The sequence below is a fragment of the Apium graveolens genome, chromosome 7 (assembly GCF_009905375.1).
Source record: "Apium graveolens cultivar Ventura chromosome 7, ASM990537v1, whole genome shotgun sequence".
Classification (NCBI taxonomy): Eukaryota; Viridiplantae; Streptophyta; class Magnoliopsida; order Apiales; family Apiaceae; genus Apium; species Apium graveolens.
Genome location: NC_133653.1, coordinates 233,585,735 through 233,603,677, shown reverse-complemented (window position 1 = coordinate 233,603,677; position 17,943 = coordinate 233,585,735). Strand labels below are relative to the sequence as shown.

General features: G+C 35.2%; 3 protein-coding genes across 4 annotated transcripts; all 3 read right to left on the bottom strand.

Moving 5' to 3' along the window:
- Positions 1-2,452: 2,452 nt before the first annotated feature.
- LOC141672959 (ammonium transporter 2 member 5-like) lies at positions 2,453-4,417 on the bottom strand. The gene is made up of 3 exons (XM_074479660.1): positions 3,812-4,417; positions 3,207-3,492; positions 2,453-3,109 (listed from the first exon to the last, which is right to left on the bottom strand). Exons 1-3 carry the CDS (start codon positions 4,415-4,417, stop codon positions 2,559-2,561), a joined length of 1,443 nt encoding a protein of 480 aa, XP_074335761.1. The 3' UTR covers positions 2,453-2,558.
- Positions 4,418-5,294: 877 nt separating this feature from the next.
- On the bottom strand, positions 5,295-10,747 carry LOC141672168 (boron transporter 4-like). 2 transcript variants are annotated; one of them, XM_074478676.1, is made up of 14 exons: positions 10,617-10,747; positions 9,670-9,796; positions 9,486-9,568; positions 9,187-9,379; positions 8,943-9,081; positions 8,693-8,858; positions 8,412-8,578; positions 7,872-8,045; positions 7,624-7,719; positions 7,325-7,441; positions 6,895-7,214; positions 6,330-6,609; positions 5,846-5,980; positions 5,295-5,635 (listed from the first exon to the last, which is right to left on the bottom strand). In XM_074478676.1, exons 2-14 carry the CDS (start codon positions 9,771-9,773, stop codon positions 5,612-5,614), a joined length of 1,998 nt encoding a protein of 665 aa, XP_074334777.1. In that variant the 5' UTR covers positions 9,774-9,796; positions 10,617-10,747; the 3' UTR covers positions 5,295-5,611. The 2 variants fall into 2 exon arrangements, with proteins under 2 accessions (XP_074334777.1, XP_074334778.1); XM_074478677.1 differs by having other exon boundaries at positions 9,670-9,788; positions 10,617-10,721.
- A 276-nt stretch (positions 10,748-11,023) lies between these two features.
- Positions 11,024-14,684, bottom strand: LOC141671151 (BIIDXI-like protein At5g11420). The gene is made up of 3 exons (XM_074477282.1): positions 14,524-14,684; positions 12,645-13,142; positions 11,024-11,835 (listed from the first exon to the last, which is right to left on the bottom strand). Exons 1-3 carry the CDS (start codon positions 14,612-14,614, stop codon positions 11,300-11,302), a joined length of 1,125 nt encoding a protein of 374 aa, XP_074333383.1. The 5' UTR covers positions 14,615-14,684; the 3' UTR covers positions 11,024-11,299.
- Positions 14,685-17,943: the final 3,259 nt, after the last annotated feature.

Here is a 17,943-nt window from a genome sequence, read left to right as displayed (position 1 = left end):
CTGCCTATCCATTGATCCTAGCTCAATATCTCCGCAGATTGGTGTTACATGTCACAGGCCTGTCACCCGAGCTCAAAACAACATTCAAAAATCAAACAAGTTCTATGGTTTTCATGCTGCAACCACACCTGCTTACACACCGGTTACATATAAACAAGCACAAAAATATGATCATTGGCGGCAAGCAATGCAAGAGGAATATGATGCACTGATTCGCAATAACACTTGGTCACTTGTTCCTATGGATTCCTCTAAGAATGTGGTTGATTGCAAATGGTTATTTAAGATCAAATATAAATCAGATGGCTCGATTGAAAGATACAAAGCCCGCTTAGTTGCTAAAGGTTTTACTCAACGCCCAGGAATTGATTTTAAGGACACATTTAGTCCTGTCATTAAACCAGCTACTATCCGACTAGTGTTAACTATTGCAGTTCAAAAAGGTTGGCCCATTCATCAGTTAGACGTAAATAATGCCTTTTTACAAGGACATCTGGACGAAGAGGTGTACATGAGACAACCACCGGGCTTTGTTGATCCTCAACGATCATCTTATATTTGTAAACTCAACAAAGCAATTTATGGATTACGCCAAGCTTCACGTGCGTGGCATATTGAGCTAAAAAAATTTCTGCTGCATTTTGGGTTCCATAATTCGCATTCAGATACATCATTGTTCATTTTCACTAAAAGTGGTTTTACAGCTTATGTATTGGTGTATGTGGATGACATTATTGTCACGGGTTGTTGTTCTCGCATTGTTCACCAAATCATTCAAGCTCTAGCTTGTCGTTTCTCTATTAAGGATTTGGGACAATTGAGTTTTTTTCTTGGAGTTGAGGCTCTTCGTCATTCAACAGGTATGGTGCTTACTCAAACCAAATATATTCATGACATTTTGCAGGAGTACAAAATGTTGGAATGTAATGGTGCTTCTACCCCAATGAGCTCATCCACCTCTCTAACAATTTCTCCACATGAGTCTGTTGTTGACATAACTGGTTATCGTCGGCTGATTGGAAAGCTGCAATATCTATTGTTTACCAGGCCTGACCTTGCCTTTGCAGTGAATAAATTGTCACAATTCATGCACTCACCACAACGAGCTCACTGGCAGGCTACCAAACGCCTTTTAAGATATCTCAAAGCAACCAGTATGTGTGGTCTAAATATTAGCTCCAAACCTAGTTCTAAATTGCATGTTTATTCTGATGCTGATTGGGCCGGAGACATACTAGATAGAACCTCCACAACTGGGTATATTGCTTATTACGGAGGTACACCTGTTACTTGGTCTTCTCGCAAACAACGTACAGTGGCACGCTCATCTACTGAAGCAGAATATCGAGCTGTTGCCACTGCACTAGCTGAAGCGAATTGGCTTACTAATCTGCTTAAAGAATTGTGTCTACCACAATCTTCAGTTCCCCAAATTTACTGTGACAATGTAGGTGCAACTTACTTATGCAGGAATCCAGTATTTCACAGTCGAATGAAACACATTGCTATAGATTTTCACTTTGTTCGAGATCAAGTTCAGCGAGGAGCAGTTGATGTCTCTCACATTAGTTCCACAGAACAAGTTGCTGACTCTTTGACAAAACCGCTCTCTCAGTCTTCCTTTCACTCTCAGTTATGCAAGCTCGCCCTCGTGGACACGATGCCGATCTTGAGGGGGGATAATAGAGCCTAAGTATGATGTATATTTAGTTGATAAATATTTGTTCGTTATTGTTGTAGTAGATAAAGATAAGTTTGTTTAGCTGATAAGAAATTTATCATTATATCTGCGAATATGTAGGAAGTTAGTTAGATTATCATCTGTATATATTCAGAGAACATGTAACAGAACGGTGCATTCAATAAACATTACTATTCCATATTAGGGAAAACCGAAGATTGGTGTCTGGAACCATCTGAAGATGCTTTAGGGTCCAATACTCCAGTGTTGCAAAGATAGCTGGAGAATATTTGGCTTCAACATGTTCGATTCTTTCATCTTGTCTGACTTATTTATCAAAAGTATGATGACTAATTTTAATTTTAGATTTTATCATTTGGTCTCGAAATCTGGTCATGTTCTTCGGGGGTTTAAGATTTCTTGATCGCTATAATTTTCTAACATACTTGTTCTATTAAGTGCATGTTAAGTCATTAACCAAACTACAAAACTTTGGCAATTGACAAGAAATCGAAAGTATAATGCTGTGATCAACATCTGAGCACACTTTCCTGATATTTGGTGCCTATATTCCAAGGTAATGGCTGTTTATGGACCTTGGAAATTTTCATGGATTTTGTTAGTGTCATGTTTGGGATATTTCCACATAGGGCAATGAGATTGAGTCTTCAAACTGCAGCTTCACTCCACAACTGGAAGTACATCAAAGCTTTTATTAACTCTTAATGTGAACTTACATCACATACTTCCTATAATTTTATTAATGTGCTTTGCCAAACATTCATATTTCTACTTGCTATAAGAAAAGTAACTAAACAAAACAAACATCTCACAAACATTACATTAGAGGAGAACATAAACCATTCTACATGCAGCTTCACATCATTTCAACATTGCCAGCTCCCTTGGTCTTCTTTTCTGGATCTTCGAGATCATTGTAAGCTGAAAACCTGGAATTCTCATGAAGTCGATCACCTTGTCCCCAGATAGCATAGGCTTCCTCCCCATGAGCAGCTTCGTCTCCAATTTCCATATCTTCGTCGGACATCCTTAGAGGAACAATAAGCTGAATAACTAGACATACAATGCTTGTAATGATAACATTAACTACAACCACGAATAAAATGCCAAGAAGCTGGATCCCAATCTGCCTTATTCCATCATGTCCAAGTCCCCTTCGGAAGCCATAGAACAAACCTACATATTGTTTATAGTCTCCGTAGAACAAAAAGCACAAATGAGGATCTGCAAAGAGACCGGTGAGAATCCCTCCTAGACATCCAGCAATGGCATGTGTATGAAACACCGCCATGGTGTCATCAACTTTTTGTAGAAGCCCTGATCTTTTGTGCACAACCATCATTGTGAACCAAGGGATAGAGCCAGAGCATAGTCCCATAAGTATTGCAGCCCATCCTTGCACAACCCCTATATCATAAAATTTGTCATTAGTAATAACAACTAAGCGAACACAAGCTGACAAGAATTCAAAGAAAAGGTTGACAATTTTTTTGGTAAGCATTACCAGCTGCAGGAGTGATGGCAACTAAACCGGTGATCATGCCTTGAACAGCACCAATAACAGAAGCTTTCCCGAAAAATGATATATCAAGTATGAGCCAAGTTAACAAGCTTGTTGCAGCACAAACATGGGTGTTGAGGACAGCCAAAGAAGCATCAGTACTCACACTGTAAGGATCTCCGCCGTTGAATCCCGTCCAGCCCATCCACAACAGGCCTGCTCCTGCTAACATAAGGATGATGTTGTTTGGGGGAAATCTTTCCCTGTCTTTGGTTAGCCTTGGACCCACCTGCATTAGATTAATGGATCATTTTCTTAATATTTACCCCATCGTTTGAGGTAAAAAATTTGCTACATATTACAGGTATGCTATAATACAAACTTCTTACAAGTACAAATTCATCACAGCTACCTATAATATATATATATATAATCCATTTTTATAGATAATGTAAAGTGTGATTTGTACTACTGTGGCCGATGATGCGTACTAAAATCGTTTAAGGTGAAACGTGACCTTAAATTTGGCCTATAAGTTACTAGTGAGCATAGCAAATTAAACGGGCTAGTAAACAAGCTATGAGGGAGATACTGTACTAGTTTCATACCCAGTATGCAGCTGTGAAACCAGCAACTCCAGAAGACAAATGAATGACATAACCACCAGAATAGTCAATAATTCCCATAGTTGCCAACCAACCTTCAAGTGACCAAATCGAAAATGCTACAAAAGTGTATGAAAACGTTAACCATAACGGAACAAACAACATCCATGCATGAAAGTTCATACGTCCCAGCAAAGCTCCAGCTATCAAAATCAAAGTAATTGCAGCGAAAACAAACTGGAAAAACACCATAGTAGCATTAGGAAATGCCCCTGCAAATGCTTTTTCCAGTAGAAACTTTTGTTCTAAAGCAACATCAAGTTTTCCCCAAATTGGAATAAGCTTGTCACCAAAAGATAATCTATATCCCCAACACACCCAACAAACAAGAACAGCAGCAAATGCATATAATGCCATAAAAGCAGAATTTACAGCCCATTTCTTCTTGACAGCGCCTCCGTATAATATAATAAGGCCGGGCACACTCTGCAACCCAACTAGAGTTGCAGCAATAAGTTGCCATGCATTGTCACCTTTGCTCATCCATTCTGGACTAGCTTCATTCCAAGCCAAATTGCTAGGCAACGGCGTATAAGTAATATTAGACATTGTGTAAATGTGAAAGACGGAGAAAGAAAGATTCACAATGCCATTGACATACCGAAGAAGGAATCTATATATAACATCTTCACAATGTTGAGATGATTCTTATGTAGGCTAGCTGTCAACTGAACTAAGGGGATCTTTTGTATCGTAGTTTGAATAAACAGATATACTATTCTTCATTGTTCTTTATGTATCAAAACTACATTAGTTAAGATTTGGCGGGTATTACAATGACTGACAGATTGAAAGACAGTTCTGAAGTAGAAATCACAGAAAAACTAATATAAAATTTTTGCATTGTCTATATTGATTATTATAGAAATCAGCATCATATTGTTAATATATTCTCAACTTTCTTGACATGTTCTTAATGCATGTCCGAGCCTTCTATTATGAATTATATAAGAGCGTGTGTACCTGTGATTTGTACCTGTGATTTCTAAACTGTTGATACCGGTTAATTTTCTCATTGCTGTTTTGAATTCGGTAAATTGTGTATTCACTAACTGATATCCTACATATTGACACAGCAGCAGTAAGTTCTTGTTTTTATTGATCTTGTTTAATAACAATATATGGAGACCTAAACTAATAATAATCTGAAACCAACTAATTCAGATAACTGATACTAGTTCTTGTGATACTTGTAGCCTATAGAAATTTAAAATAAGGTCCGGCTCTAGACGCTGAATATGGTGATCGGGGAGAGAGAGAGAGAGAGAGAGAGAGAGAGAGAGACTACTATCCAAGGCTTATCTGCAATCAAACGAACGTTTATATAAATATAGTCTTCGGCTTAGTCATTCATTTAAAATTTTGATTAATTTTGTGAATAAAGTAACTATTTGTACAACTAAGCATGAAAGATGATCTCTATATATGCTTGTTCAATGAAACAATTCATAATTCTATAGTATCCCTGTAGGTTTCTAGAATTTTGTCACATAACATTATAGAACATATCAGAAAGCAGTCTACATATTCTGCATTCGGTATTAAACAGAGATATAGTCTACATTTTGCAGATAATACATGCACTCTAAACAATCTAGAGCCGGCTTCCTTGTTCATCTTTGTGTCGAGAGTTTCCCCTCTTTCGTTAGTGGAGGTTATCCGCTTACACGAATTCAGCTTTAGTTAGTACTCTTCTCTGGAGAATCACACACAAATTTAACCTCTGATCACTTTACACTGGGATTAGGCACCACCGCCTGGAAAAATCTGAAAATAACAAGAAACGGTTAAGTTCAGTTAAAATTAAATTAATAATTAAGCTGAAAAATAGGTGCAGTTGATTTTAATTGATTCTGGTTGCAAAATTATCTATTTTCAGTTCCATCTAGGCATCTTTTAATTTTTGAATTTTTAAGACAATCCATTTGATATTCTGTATGAGAAGTATTGAGATTTTAAAAACCGAGTAGGCAAAACCTGTTGTCTATCATTGAAGCTCACAGTCCTAAGCTTCAATTCGCCTCTGCGGGTTGTCATCTCATCCAAAATTTCTGCTGAAGATAAATTATCTTCATTGTCCGTGCTATCAGAACAATTATCTGATCCGTGCTCCTAATAGTCATAACACATAAAAAACCATTTATACTTCAACTTAAAAATACATAAGAAAACAAGCTATGTTTCTGTCAAGATACAGATAAGACACAAAATAACCCAAGGCAAGCTCTAAATATGGCCATATTCAGAAACTTTAAGCTTATCATGTTAGTTTTTGTCGAAGTTCTTTGTTGTATATACATGACCACAGATTTGATAAGCGTTAGATAACATTACAACATCGGTGTAACTATAAGATCCACAATAAAACTGATATTTGTTAAAGGCATTTTGACTGCATGCAAAATCTGACAGATATTGAGTAAAGAGTTCCGTAAAAGAGAGAAACAAGGTAGAGAAATACCCTTGTCATGGAAGTCATGCTGTGAATTGGAACACCAGTTGATTCCTCATACTCAGCTGAATCCAGTTCCTGAAGATACTCGGGGGGAAAGAACTTGGGTAAAATATGTTCTCTTATCCAGATAAGAGCAAAAAATGGAAGTGGGAACAATATCCCGGCTATGGGAATCCATGTCACCCCGAATATCATCAAGAAGTACACAAGTTGGAAGATTGTAAATGCGGAAATAATTTTGAATGGTACTGATTCTACAAAGGAAGCATGGGCTCCTTCCAGGACTCTGCAACAGATGATCAATTGACAATCAATAGCAGTTAGTTCAGATCTCAAAATCATCACAAATTGATATATCATTGAAAATTCATTTGGTAATGTTGCTAGGGTCCTTAATAAATTGAATAGAAACAATTTAATTTATTACCCTCCAGGACTTGGAATAAATTATTTTAATATATTTTGAGGACCTGGACTAGATATATAAGAAATATGATCTTAATTAACAGCTTAGCTCCCAAAAAAGGAGACTGAAACAAAAATGGAGATCAAGTAGTAGGGTATGGCTTACTTGAAACGCCGATTTGAAGGAATAAAGAGCAGCAAAATCCTTTCCCAAAACTGGTTACCAGGGAGGCTATCAATGGCCATGTAGGCAAAGTATCCCCAAAGAACTGAGGTAGGTATCATCTTGAGCACAGGTATAGCAAAGACACAGCATGCCACAAGCAAGGATTGCAATAGATTCGTGAGCCTTTGTTCATTAACTCGGACAGGCAAGTGCTCATCTATGTGCTTTGATGGATCAAATTTTCCATTAGCCTTATCTGCATCTTTAGAATTCAGAACAGCGTCTTTCAAATCCTTCAACTCCTTATCAACAGAAGTAGTCTGCAGCAGAAACATATTTTTCTTAACTAGCATTTAGTTTCAGTTGCATAACTTATAGATCAATGCATTGCGGATACCATAATCATTAATTACAAGTGTATGTTACGCACATTTGCTGAACTGTCCATCTCTATAAACACAGCATGCATCTTCCCATATATTTCTGAGTTGCTCGCCTGCATTTTCATGCATTCTTGTGCTCCCTTAACCATCTTCTTTCGCATTAACTGCATGCCGAAAACCATAAAATGCTTAGGATTATGTACACTGGCATGGCCTAGAATTAGAGTCACGGAATCAAATTAGAAATTATTACTTCAATTTTTTCTGGTGTCGATATCATTGGCTACCCCCCTAATTCTGTACACAATATGCAAAGGAAAAACTATGCCACATCATATTTCCTTACCTGCTTTTTGAGGACTGCAAGACTCTTGGTGTGCATTGGTGATTGAGGGAGAACTCCATTAGAGGGTGGAAGTCCAAGCAACCCACAAATTAAAGTCTGATCCCAAAGAAAAAGCATAAAGGCAAATTGAAAGCAAATGTAAATATTTTCAATGAATAAAATAAGGAATAATTGATTAAATGATGAAAATAAAACTGAGAATGTGTTTATGTATGCAGTGAATTTATAAGGTTTCAAAACAACAATACCATGATCCCAAGCACGAAAATGTCATAATGGTAAGCAGCCGGTTTCGTAAGGTTGAATTCCTTTTGTTGAGCCATTTGGGAAGCCACACTATGGTCAAAAAAGTAAAGACCTGCTACCATTATAGCTGGTATGATGGCAAGAAAGATGTATTCCACAGGAACTTTCCCCATATCCTGCAGTGGAAAGTGTAATAAACTTCAGCACAACACCCTTGAATACCTCATAATCAAGTATTATACACTGAAAGACAATTATGTAAATATTCATAAATCAATCACATGGTCCTAATTTAATGTTGGTAAAATTGTGTCTTATTTTGAATTGAAAAAAAAAACTATATTCACTTTTTTTCAGTCTCTTAAAATTTGTTAAACATAAATAAGCCAACTTGATATAGCATCACTTACAAGTTACAAGATTGTATACATGCTCTATTAAGAACATAATTACGAAGTTAGACCATTTTACATTCACATTATGCCTCTAATTATGAAGTCTTTGTTAAGATTACAGGAGAAATATATTCTCCTCATATATACCTTGATCACTGTCCAATGATATAATGATTCAGAATCCCAGGGAAGAGGACAAAAGAGCCTGCGCGGAACTCCAGAAGGAACTTTTGCAGGGATAGCATAAGACAATCCTGTCCATGCAATGGCCATAACTGGAACCCCATAATCAGCAACAAAATTTCGAAACAGACCTGAATAAAAGAAAGCAAAGAAAGAGGAACAAATTTAGTCTTTTTATCCTTTTTAAATTAATTTACCAAAAAATTATTCGCAGAAGATGTATTAATTGCGGCCGTCTGGTATACCAGCTCCATATCTCCAAGATCTAGCAGTTCTACTCTGGATGGAAGTAAACAGTAGACCAAGAGAGAAAATGATAGCAAGTAGACCATTTGTATATAGCCATGTGAACTGGTACTTCTCCTTGGACGAATCTTCACCATCGGGGACATCAAATTCACTAACCAGTCCCTGAGATTGACAGCTTCTGCTGAGCATAAGAATCTTTAAAGAAAATAAAAGAATGTCTAGACTATCCTATGCGCGAAGACATACTTTGATGGCCTCTTGAATAAAAAGAACAACAATCAACATTCCAAAGAGTTCATCAGCAATCCTGGTAAATCTACTGATGATATTGCCAGCATTGAATATTGCAAGAAGAAAAAGGAAAATGGCAGTCCAAACACAAACCCTGTCGGCATTTAGACTCGAAATTAAAACATGCATTTGCACTTTTGTGAATGAAATATTTGTAGAGTTTAGTATATGAGAAGAAGGCAGAACTCAACAAACATACCATCCAGCCCAGGCTATAAACAGGTCTCCGCCTAAGCTGTTGCTTCCTTTGGCAATTTTGTATAGGACTGCATACATATAAACTGTTGGTTCTGCGACGCCTAAGATCAGCAGTGGCTGTCCACCAATGATTGAGTGGATAATTCCGCAGATAGCAGTAGAGGCTAGTGTCTCCACCGTGCTTAAACGTCCATCTAAATTTGAGAAGACGATATATTATTTCCATTTATGTATTAATATTGGAAAGTACTAGTATTATTTGCAAAAAGAAAGAAATTAAAGCAAACTATCAATTTTTACCAGTTTCTCTATTCAGTTGCTCCCCAAAGGCAATGACGGGAAGAGCAGAAGCAAAGAAGATAAATGTTGTTGGTGCCAATAAGCTGAAAACAAAGATTAGTTTTTATCAAAATGAGTTTCACTAAAAAATCGAGGTAATAGGGATTTCTTTACATTCGTTCTGAAATACGGAAAGAGGCCATACCTTGCACCTGTACCAAGTGCACTAGTCCAGTCATGTCTATAACATGATCTTCTTCCCCGGAAATCATTAATCATCCCCTTACAAGGGGATTTCAGACTATTCATTGCGGAGGTTCTGAACTGAGGTACTAAATTCATAAGATACTAATTCAGTTAGCAAGGAATATTGATGGCATAAACAATTAAATTCGAACCAAGTACAGAGAACAGTAGATTTTTAACTCAAAATCAAATGAAGATGATCCACAGACAACTCAGAGTATAATTGCATCAGCTATAGAAGTCCACAAGACACAGACTTAAATATTCATCAAGGGCATGCATCTTCTGTAAATCATGTCTTAAGTGCACACATCTTATGTAACTTATGTCCCATGCATACAATAAAAGTGCCTAATATAATTGAAATGTAAGCATGGATAAAACTGGCATGCCATTGTTCAAAATTGCAATTGAAAAATAACATGCATCAATACATTCCAAATATAAGTTGAAGAATATGCAAATATGTCCACATGTTCGAAAAAATTAACATTGCCCTGCATTTCAAAACAGGGAGTCCTTAGGTCTTTCAATTTCTCATATTCCACACAAATCTAAGAAAATCACGCTACAAATTCATATAATCTTGCGTTAAATAATTAATATACAAGAAAAATTGAAAGAAAGCAAAAGGATTATTTATCTAAGTAAATGGTAAAATGTTAGGAATGCGGGCAAATTAAAACTTCCCATGAAGCAGGCATAGATCAATCTCGCTTAATGCATATCCAAAATCACACACGCAAATACTAATATCCTACAATAAAAGAGCAACATGCATTTTGAATACTAAACACAAAAAGGTAAAATGAAATTATATGGGACCAAGACTCATATCGTTCTCAAATAAAAGAATTGAGGACAATATATAATAAAAATGAAGTAAGATTGAATAAAGAAGCTTACAATGTGTGTGGCAGACGAGAGAGTAGTACCAGCCGGAACTACTTTATTTATCCGGCGAAAAAATTTAAATTTCTAAATTTTTTTAAATTTTTTCGCCGGAGGGCAGCGAAGCTGATGAGTTTTAATAAGGCTTCTCTCATCTGTTTCATTGTATATGCGCGCACATATATAAACATTGCTCATCTTCACATTCATTTCTTGGTAAATTATATTTAATAAATTTATTACTCTTAAAATTAATAAAAATTATCTGTTACACAACTATATATAGTAAATTTCATGTTTGCTACTTTTAGAACATTTTTACAGCCTTTCAAACTAACGAACATTTTATGGTCTGCAATAAAAAAAACTAAGCAAATATGATTTTATCAGCAAATGGAATTGAGAAATTTGATACTAAACTCTTTCAACAAAACCTTCATTATTATTATTATTATATATAAGTCAAGAACATAAGCAGTTAACATGAAGTAGAATCACACTGATTTACATATGCCATTCTGGAAAACTAGAGTAATATGTATGTAAATATATGAAGGTATATTAATCCTTCATAACCAAACATTACTATATATTGCATGAAACTTAAACAGCATGTTTCTCTTGCAACAAAACTACTCATGTTCATAGTATACAACAATAAACTTCGAAATACTTTGGCATTGTCAGCAATAACATCTTCACACATGACGTGGATAACGGATGCTCAACAGCTTCACATCATCAACCACAGGTCCACAAAGCGAAGACATATCGTCGCTTCTCATTGTGTAAAATGTGCTAAGGAACATGATCTGAGTTCTAGTTGTAGTGGCAACAAAACGTAGCACTGCGCGTTTGTATCCTCCTTTGCCTTTAGATTCATAAGGAACCTTTAAAGTGTCTTTACCAGCAAAGGCCTCGACTATCATGGAGCCTTCACAAGAGTTGCTTGCATCTCCAACAGCAAATGACAGATGATAGGTCTTTCCAGGAGTGGTCCTGGCAATTTGAGTAATAACACTTTCTTTTCCAGCCACGAGCTCGACAGCTCGTCTGCCTTGTGGCACTGAAAAATGAGCCGAGTCTATGTATTTGACAGCTTTAAGGGATGGAACCATCCAGGCGGGTAGTGGTGAATGGTCATCCTCAATGTTTGGAGGAATCAAAACACCCCATGTAGTGTTAGGAAATATATAGGGCCCTTCTTCAAAACCGCCATTTTTCAGAATGTTTTCTGTTTATTGAAAAATATATATTCATTAGAATCGGATGAGGGTCAGATCCAAATAGTTACTTTTTCGGCATCGCGTCCTAAAGTTGAAAGTGATTCTCTGAAGGAGACTGAATGGGACCCTATAATAAATCTTGCTTGCCCCATTACAAGTTGTGCCAGTAATGATACAGGTATTTGATACAGAGTCATATGACAATAATGTCACAGGACCACAAATAAAAATATAAAGATCTAGATGAATATATAGATAGGCCATATATGTTCTCTAAGAATTAAATCTGAGAAGTTTTAGTCAATAAACAACTATTTACAAGTACATGCATAACAAGTTATGACATCTGTACTAATTAATCAACATAAAGAACAGGTCTAATTTAGTTAATGTCCTAAACTTACACTTCTGTCCTTGTTAATTGTCATTTCTTCTCTAATCTAAACTAATAATAGAGTCCTAAAAGGTTAAGAATTTGCACGTGTACTCTACTGTGTCAAAAGCTATGACTGCGCAAAATCTTTTGGTTAAGTATTTTCCTAAATTATGAGATCATACACAAGTCAATAAAAGCAGTTAAAAGGCTAAGTGTCTGCTTGTTTGAGTTAAGAAATTTCTGTATAAGTTTATAAAAACGCTTTTGTAACTTCACGGGGATAAAAAGGCCTTTAGAGTTGACAAAAAAGTTAATCTGGAAACTGTTTGTGCAAACTCGAAGATCCTACTTAAGCTCATACAAATTAGACAAGGCCTTAAGATGTGCAAATGTATGTAGTATAATGGAACAGATATATAGAAAGGTAAAAAATTATCTTACTGCTAGTTGCTTTAGGAGGGTAAAGAGCCTTGATTGCAATGGAATCAATAAGTGGTCCACAAGCAGGATCCTCTTCAACACCAGGATTATGAATGACAATCTCTGAGTAATCATACTCAGCTTGATATGCCCAAGCATATGAGTCCCATCCATTGCTACTATACAATGTTTGCATCGGCAAAACGCCTGAATCAGGTGCCACTGACACATTCAATTTCTCTTCTTGAGCACAAGTTCTTGCTGCACTAAACGTAAGTGAATAGTACATTCCCTTTATCACACTCACTCTCTGTTTAATAGATGCCTCATTTCCCAGCCTTACAGCATATGCTCCTTCCGGCACAACTAGCAACATATCACCTTGTGTTTGTCCTGATTTTATGTACTCCACAAATCCCGATATTTCCCAATCAGGTATTGCATTGTGTTTTAGAACTTCAGTTCCATTCAAGTCAGATGCATTCGGTCCAAGCTCAAAGTTGCCATTGCTTAGTAGCCCTGTGGGACGAGTAATTTCAACTTCATCATACTAAATAACAGTGTTCTTTTAAAAGATAATGACAGAACAAAGATGTTACTTCCTTTTCTTTTGCTGCAAAGTTCCTGATTTGGTTTTGTTTTATTACAAAATAGCCTATAAACGAACTGGAAATTGAGAAATCAAAATTCCATAAATTAAAATCAACACGCTAAACGATTTCAATTTCAGCCTTAAAACGGCAAGTTTGAAATGTTCCTGATATTTAGTAACATTTGTCAAACTCATTCTTAAACATCAACACCACGAACATGTGCTTATAAACATATTAAAACATAATTGTATTATATAGTAATGTCTTTGTGTTTTGTGTAACATTCTAACAAAATTAAAATCATCAAGAAATATTTTGCACGCGATTACGAAAGAGTAAACAGCTTATACAAAGTGGACCATATGTATAAATAGGAATTAGCTCATGGACTGACAAAGGATTCATTATGAGCAGTTAAGCACCAATAAAACATAAGTACAATAGTACTAATTATGAAGAAACCATTCAAGAGTAATTTTGAAATTTGACAGGCTGTTGGTAGCCAAAATTCAAAATTACATGACAGAATTAGCTAACTGGTAGTAGTACCTACTAAGATTTCAGCCTGCATTGTTGTGTCATCATCCTATGGACTGATTCAACTAGTACCTGCTGCTTTTTACCAAGGCTCACGTGCTCCCCCCGGAGGATCAGGTAACCGTATGCAAGGCTCTTTTTCAAGGCCTAATTTACTCTTTTACCCACCACTAAATCTATGAACATGTACATTTTGAATGAAAGCTCAAGAATTTGAATTTGAAAACTGAACACTAGTTACTTAAACTTTTTTGAACATGAAATTGAGATAACTATCGAACACATATCTCAGTTTGTTCACTCTCTCTCTCTCTTACTGACAGGAAACACATGGAGTATTGTTTTTGGGAAAGTACACAAATTTAAAAACACGAAACGTATTTCTGAACATTTGAGTCTAAAAAAATTATCGCTAATTTTAAAATTTCAGTCAAGACTTAAAATTCTTTTGGTACTGTTTCTAACCAAACATCGAAAAACATCCTATTAAATTCCGAAGTTCAGCCGGGATCACAGCCTAGGTTATCCCCTTCATTCCGCCCTTGGGCATGTAAGCCTTCACTAAGGCTAAATTTTGTCAGAGTAAGGCTCCTAAATTTTGCTATACTACTTGTGTTTTTGCAGAAGCTCATGGTTAGCCAAATATGTTTAACAAAGAAAACATTGTTCAATGTACACATATAACATACATCTATAAAAATACATGGTATATGAACACTAAACTTTGAAAAATTATGTATTTGCAGAAACAGAAGCAAATAATAACTTACCATCTAAGACAGCCAGGGCTGGGTTGCAAATGGTGCAAAATAGGAGAAGCACGGTTATGCTCAGAGCTTGCATTCTTGAAGTTGTGCTCATTTTTAAGGAAGGCTGTGGGAAGAGGACTGGGGAAAAGACTTCAAAAAAGAACTACTTTGTTGCAGAATGAGTGTTGAATGTGAGCCTTTTTATGCATGACAACTTTTTCAATGCCATTAGATTGTTACATATTTGCAATATTGCCCCTTTCTTATGTTTGTCATATATCCATCTCCCTGCACCCTCGGAAATAGATTTCACTGGTTTCGTGCTCAATATTCAATTAGTTCGAAAATTTTCGAATACTCATTTTCAACAATTCAATTTCCCTGACCGGAATACTCAGCCTGACTCCACAAATTTTTTAAAACTGAAATATGAAGTGATTATTGTCATCTTTAAACCTTAATCAGTTCTGATTTTTTTTTTATATATAAATTTCTTAAAGAGAATTTGGAAGGGGGTAAATGACAAAAACTGTTTCAAAGTTGCTTCAGCCAAGGCCATGATCCTTTGTCTTTACGTTTCCTCCAATTTAGCATGAAAATTTGTACTATCATATATTTAGCTCTGGGCTAGCTTCACATTAGTAAAACTTAAAATCTTGATAGCCCTTGTTAGTTGTTATCCTCCAAAGTAGAAAATCATGAATTTGTTCTCTACAAACCAGTAGGATGTACATTTCTTTTACTGTCGACCAATTAGTTGCCGAACCATTTAGTAGGGGCTTTTTTCGTAAATAGGTGAAATTTTAAATATAAATTGTAAGAACGGATAAATTTCAAATATTTTAATCATATCCGTCTATAATAACCACTCATAAATGGTTTTTAGATGTTACATGATCATGTCCCCTACTAATATTGAACAAGAGCGTCTATTCACTCTTCAAAGTGAAGAGTGAAGAGTAGGGCATGATCTGCAATAATTTGACGCCGAGTTCGTTTGGCATCCACGTGATAATGAAACATAGACATTCAAGCGGAGATGTGTTATATTTGGATGAGATAAACATCAACCTAAAATGCTACATGTCTTCTGTTCACCAAAGTAGGGGCAGTGAAGACGACACTTTTACCTTATTTTACACTATTAATGAACCCTATTTTTATATACCCACAAATTAGCTGGAAAAATTCCCTGCACTTGTGTCGGTTTTGGTACAGTTGAACCCCTCCAAGTTAATACTCCCTTTCATTTGTTTATATTTGAATAGGACACTGAAAAAAATAATAAAGTTTAAAAAGTGAGTAAAGTAGTGAAATCTATTAATATTATATATATAATGGGTATAGTGAAAAAAACAGTGGATATAGTTATTTTTTATATTATTAAATTTTAATTATTTTTAAAATGTAAATAATTAGAAAGAACATCCCAAAAAGAAAAGTATGAAAAATAGGAGGGACATGGGGAGTAATATTCTTTTTAAATTGATACAAAAATCTCGGTTCCAAGTCAAAGATCAATATTAAAATTTAATTTAATATTTCTTATATTGTGAGAATTAATATTTTTTCAGAAATTTGTATTGTTATATACCAGTCCCGATTTTCGCCTAAAGTGGTATGTTTAATTAAATACATTTTTTATATACTTTATGTACATATATAATATCAATTTTTTATACAAATATATGATTGGATTTTTATCTAATAGCTTTTAAACTATTATGATCACAATAATTATTGTGTTTAATTGATGTTGGTGATCTTCGTATCTTGGAAGATGTTCATCCAAATAAATAATATTATTAAATATATAAGTAATTTTTAACATTATAATTGAAAGAAACTATACTGATTGTATATATTGTGTTGTATACATGTAATTTTTATTATTTTAAAGTAGAAAAGGTATAAATCTTAATCTCGTGATAATTTTTCCTTATACTAGGATATCAAGATATCATTTTAGAGGGTTATCTTTTCTCTCCTCGTTCAAACTCCATCAAGTGAGCCATGCAATAAATTTCTTAAAACTTTGCATAATATTATGTTGGGTGGCAATCGATGCAGGGCTCCCTTAGATAAAGGTCGTAGAGAACCATTATTTAAAAAATATAAAATACACAATTTATTTCATTTTTCATCATATAAAGTTACAAATTTTAATTACCAAATTAAAAACGAAGTTACAAAATTTTTTTATTTAAGATATTATTGAAATTTGATGAAATAGTTTAAAGTGGTTCTGTAGTAGAATCACAATCTAATCACACTTATCCAAAATTATTCCACAATATAATTAAATTTAAAATCAAAGATTTTTTCAAATTTCAATTGTTAAACATTTTATTATATTTAAATATAATTATTATTCTACATTAGCAATAAATTTGATGAAATTCTATAATAGAATCAAGGGTTCTCTACGGTTCTCTATATAAGAGGGTTCTCTCTTGAAGAAAGGCCATATTATGTTTACACCCATCATAAATTAAATGATTTCATAACAATATAATTTACTCTTCCCCGCCCCTCGTTAACTTTTATACAATTTTAAAAAGGTTTAATAATAAATCGCTAAATCATCACGGGTCTCCTTATCCAAATTTCATGTCATCTGAAACACAATGACCAATGGAGATTGAACCTCGTGGAACAACTCCAGTGTGAGAATGATTATTTGGACCAAATTCTAGAGAGAGAAATTAAATAAAATATGGAGCTTACAAATATGTATAAAAAGTGAGATCGTTGTACTTATTTTCTTAGATATTTATAGGGGTTTTGACATGTGAGGGACACATGTGTACGGGAAAACGTTTTAAGACTATTATTCCTGATGATATTGATCGGTGGCGGTGATAGAACACGTTAATGTGTCGATGGCCCTTGTCGAGGTGGGTTCGGCCTGGTAGAGTGCTGGAGTCGGCTAGACAACCCCAAACGAGGGAACCCTAGAAGAGTCGTTGACTAAAGCTTATAATTTTTTTTAAATGACGAGAATAACAAAGTGGAAATTTTAAATTGGCACGAAATGCGCCAAGGTCACTTTTTCCAAGCCTAATTTGGCTGCTAATTGGTTTGAGCTAGGTCTAATGGTCATAACCTATCATCTGCACCCTACTATCTTATACAACTCTTAGTTGGATGGGGAAGTAAGCTGGACGCCAGGATGAGCTGAAATGTTGGAATGGTTTAAAAGTTCACGAGGGTCAATGTTGATATTGTGCCCCTTTTAGAAGACGGTTATGACCATCTGCCAGATGTGTGTTTATCTGTCATTAATGGTTTTCTCGTCGGTCAACGATATACTTCCACGTGTCCCTGAGGTTTTTTTTAGTGTGTATATAATATTTTGTGCCTTTATACTTTTGTTTATATTGTCTTAAAGGAAAATAAGTACATGGGAAGAATGAGGGAAGAAGAAGATAGTATAGGGAG

What these genes read in the sequence shown, in the direction of transcription:
- LOC141672168 (XM_074478676.1), bottom strand. Translation starts at nt 9,773, where the DNA reads ATGAATAGTCTGAAATCCCCTTGTAAGGGGATGATTAATGATTTCCGG. An exon ending in TTGCAGTCCTCAAAAAGCAG is followed by an intron (nt 7,442 to 7,623) that starts GTAAGGAAATAT and finishes TTCGGCATGCAG; the next exon opens with TTAATGCGAAAGAAGATGGT. An exon ending in GCTTCAATGATAGACAACAG is followed by an intron (nt 5,636 to 5,845) that starts GTTTTGCCTACT and finishes TGTTATTTTCAG; the next exon opens with ATTTTTCCAGGCGGTGGTGC.
- LOC141672959 (XM_074479660.1), bottom strand. Translation starts at nt 4,417, where the DNA reads ATGTCTAATATTACTTATACGCCGTTGCCTAGCAATTTGGCTTGGAAT. An exon ending in GTTTCACAGCTGCATACTGG is followed by an intron (nt 3,493 to 3,811) that starts GTATGAAACTAG and finishes AATCTAATGCAG; the next exon opens with GTGGGTCCAAGGCTAACCAA. An exon ending in TGCCATCACTCCTGCAGCTG is followed by an intron (nt 3,110 to 3,206) that starts GTAATGCTTACC and finishes TTTATGATATAG; the next exon opens with GGGTTGTGCAAGGATGGGCT.
- LOC141671151 (XM_074477282.1), bottom strand. Translation starts at nt 14,614, where the DNA reads ATGAGCACAACTTCAAGAATGCAAGCTCTGAGCATAACCGTGCTTCTC. An exon ending in AGCCCTGGCTGTCTTAGATG is followed by an intron (nt 13,143 to 14,523) that starts GTAAGTTATTAT and finishes CTCGTCCCACAG; the next exon opens with GGCTACTAAGCAATGGCAAC. An exon ending in CCCTCCTAAAGCAACTAGCA is followed by an intron (nt 11,836 to 12,644) that starts GTAAGATAATTT and finishes TTCAATAAACAG; the next exon opens with AAAACATTCTGAAAAATGGC.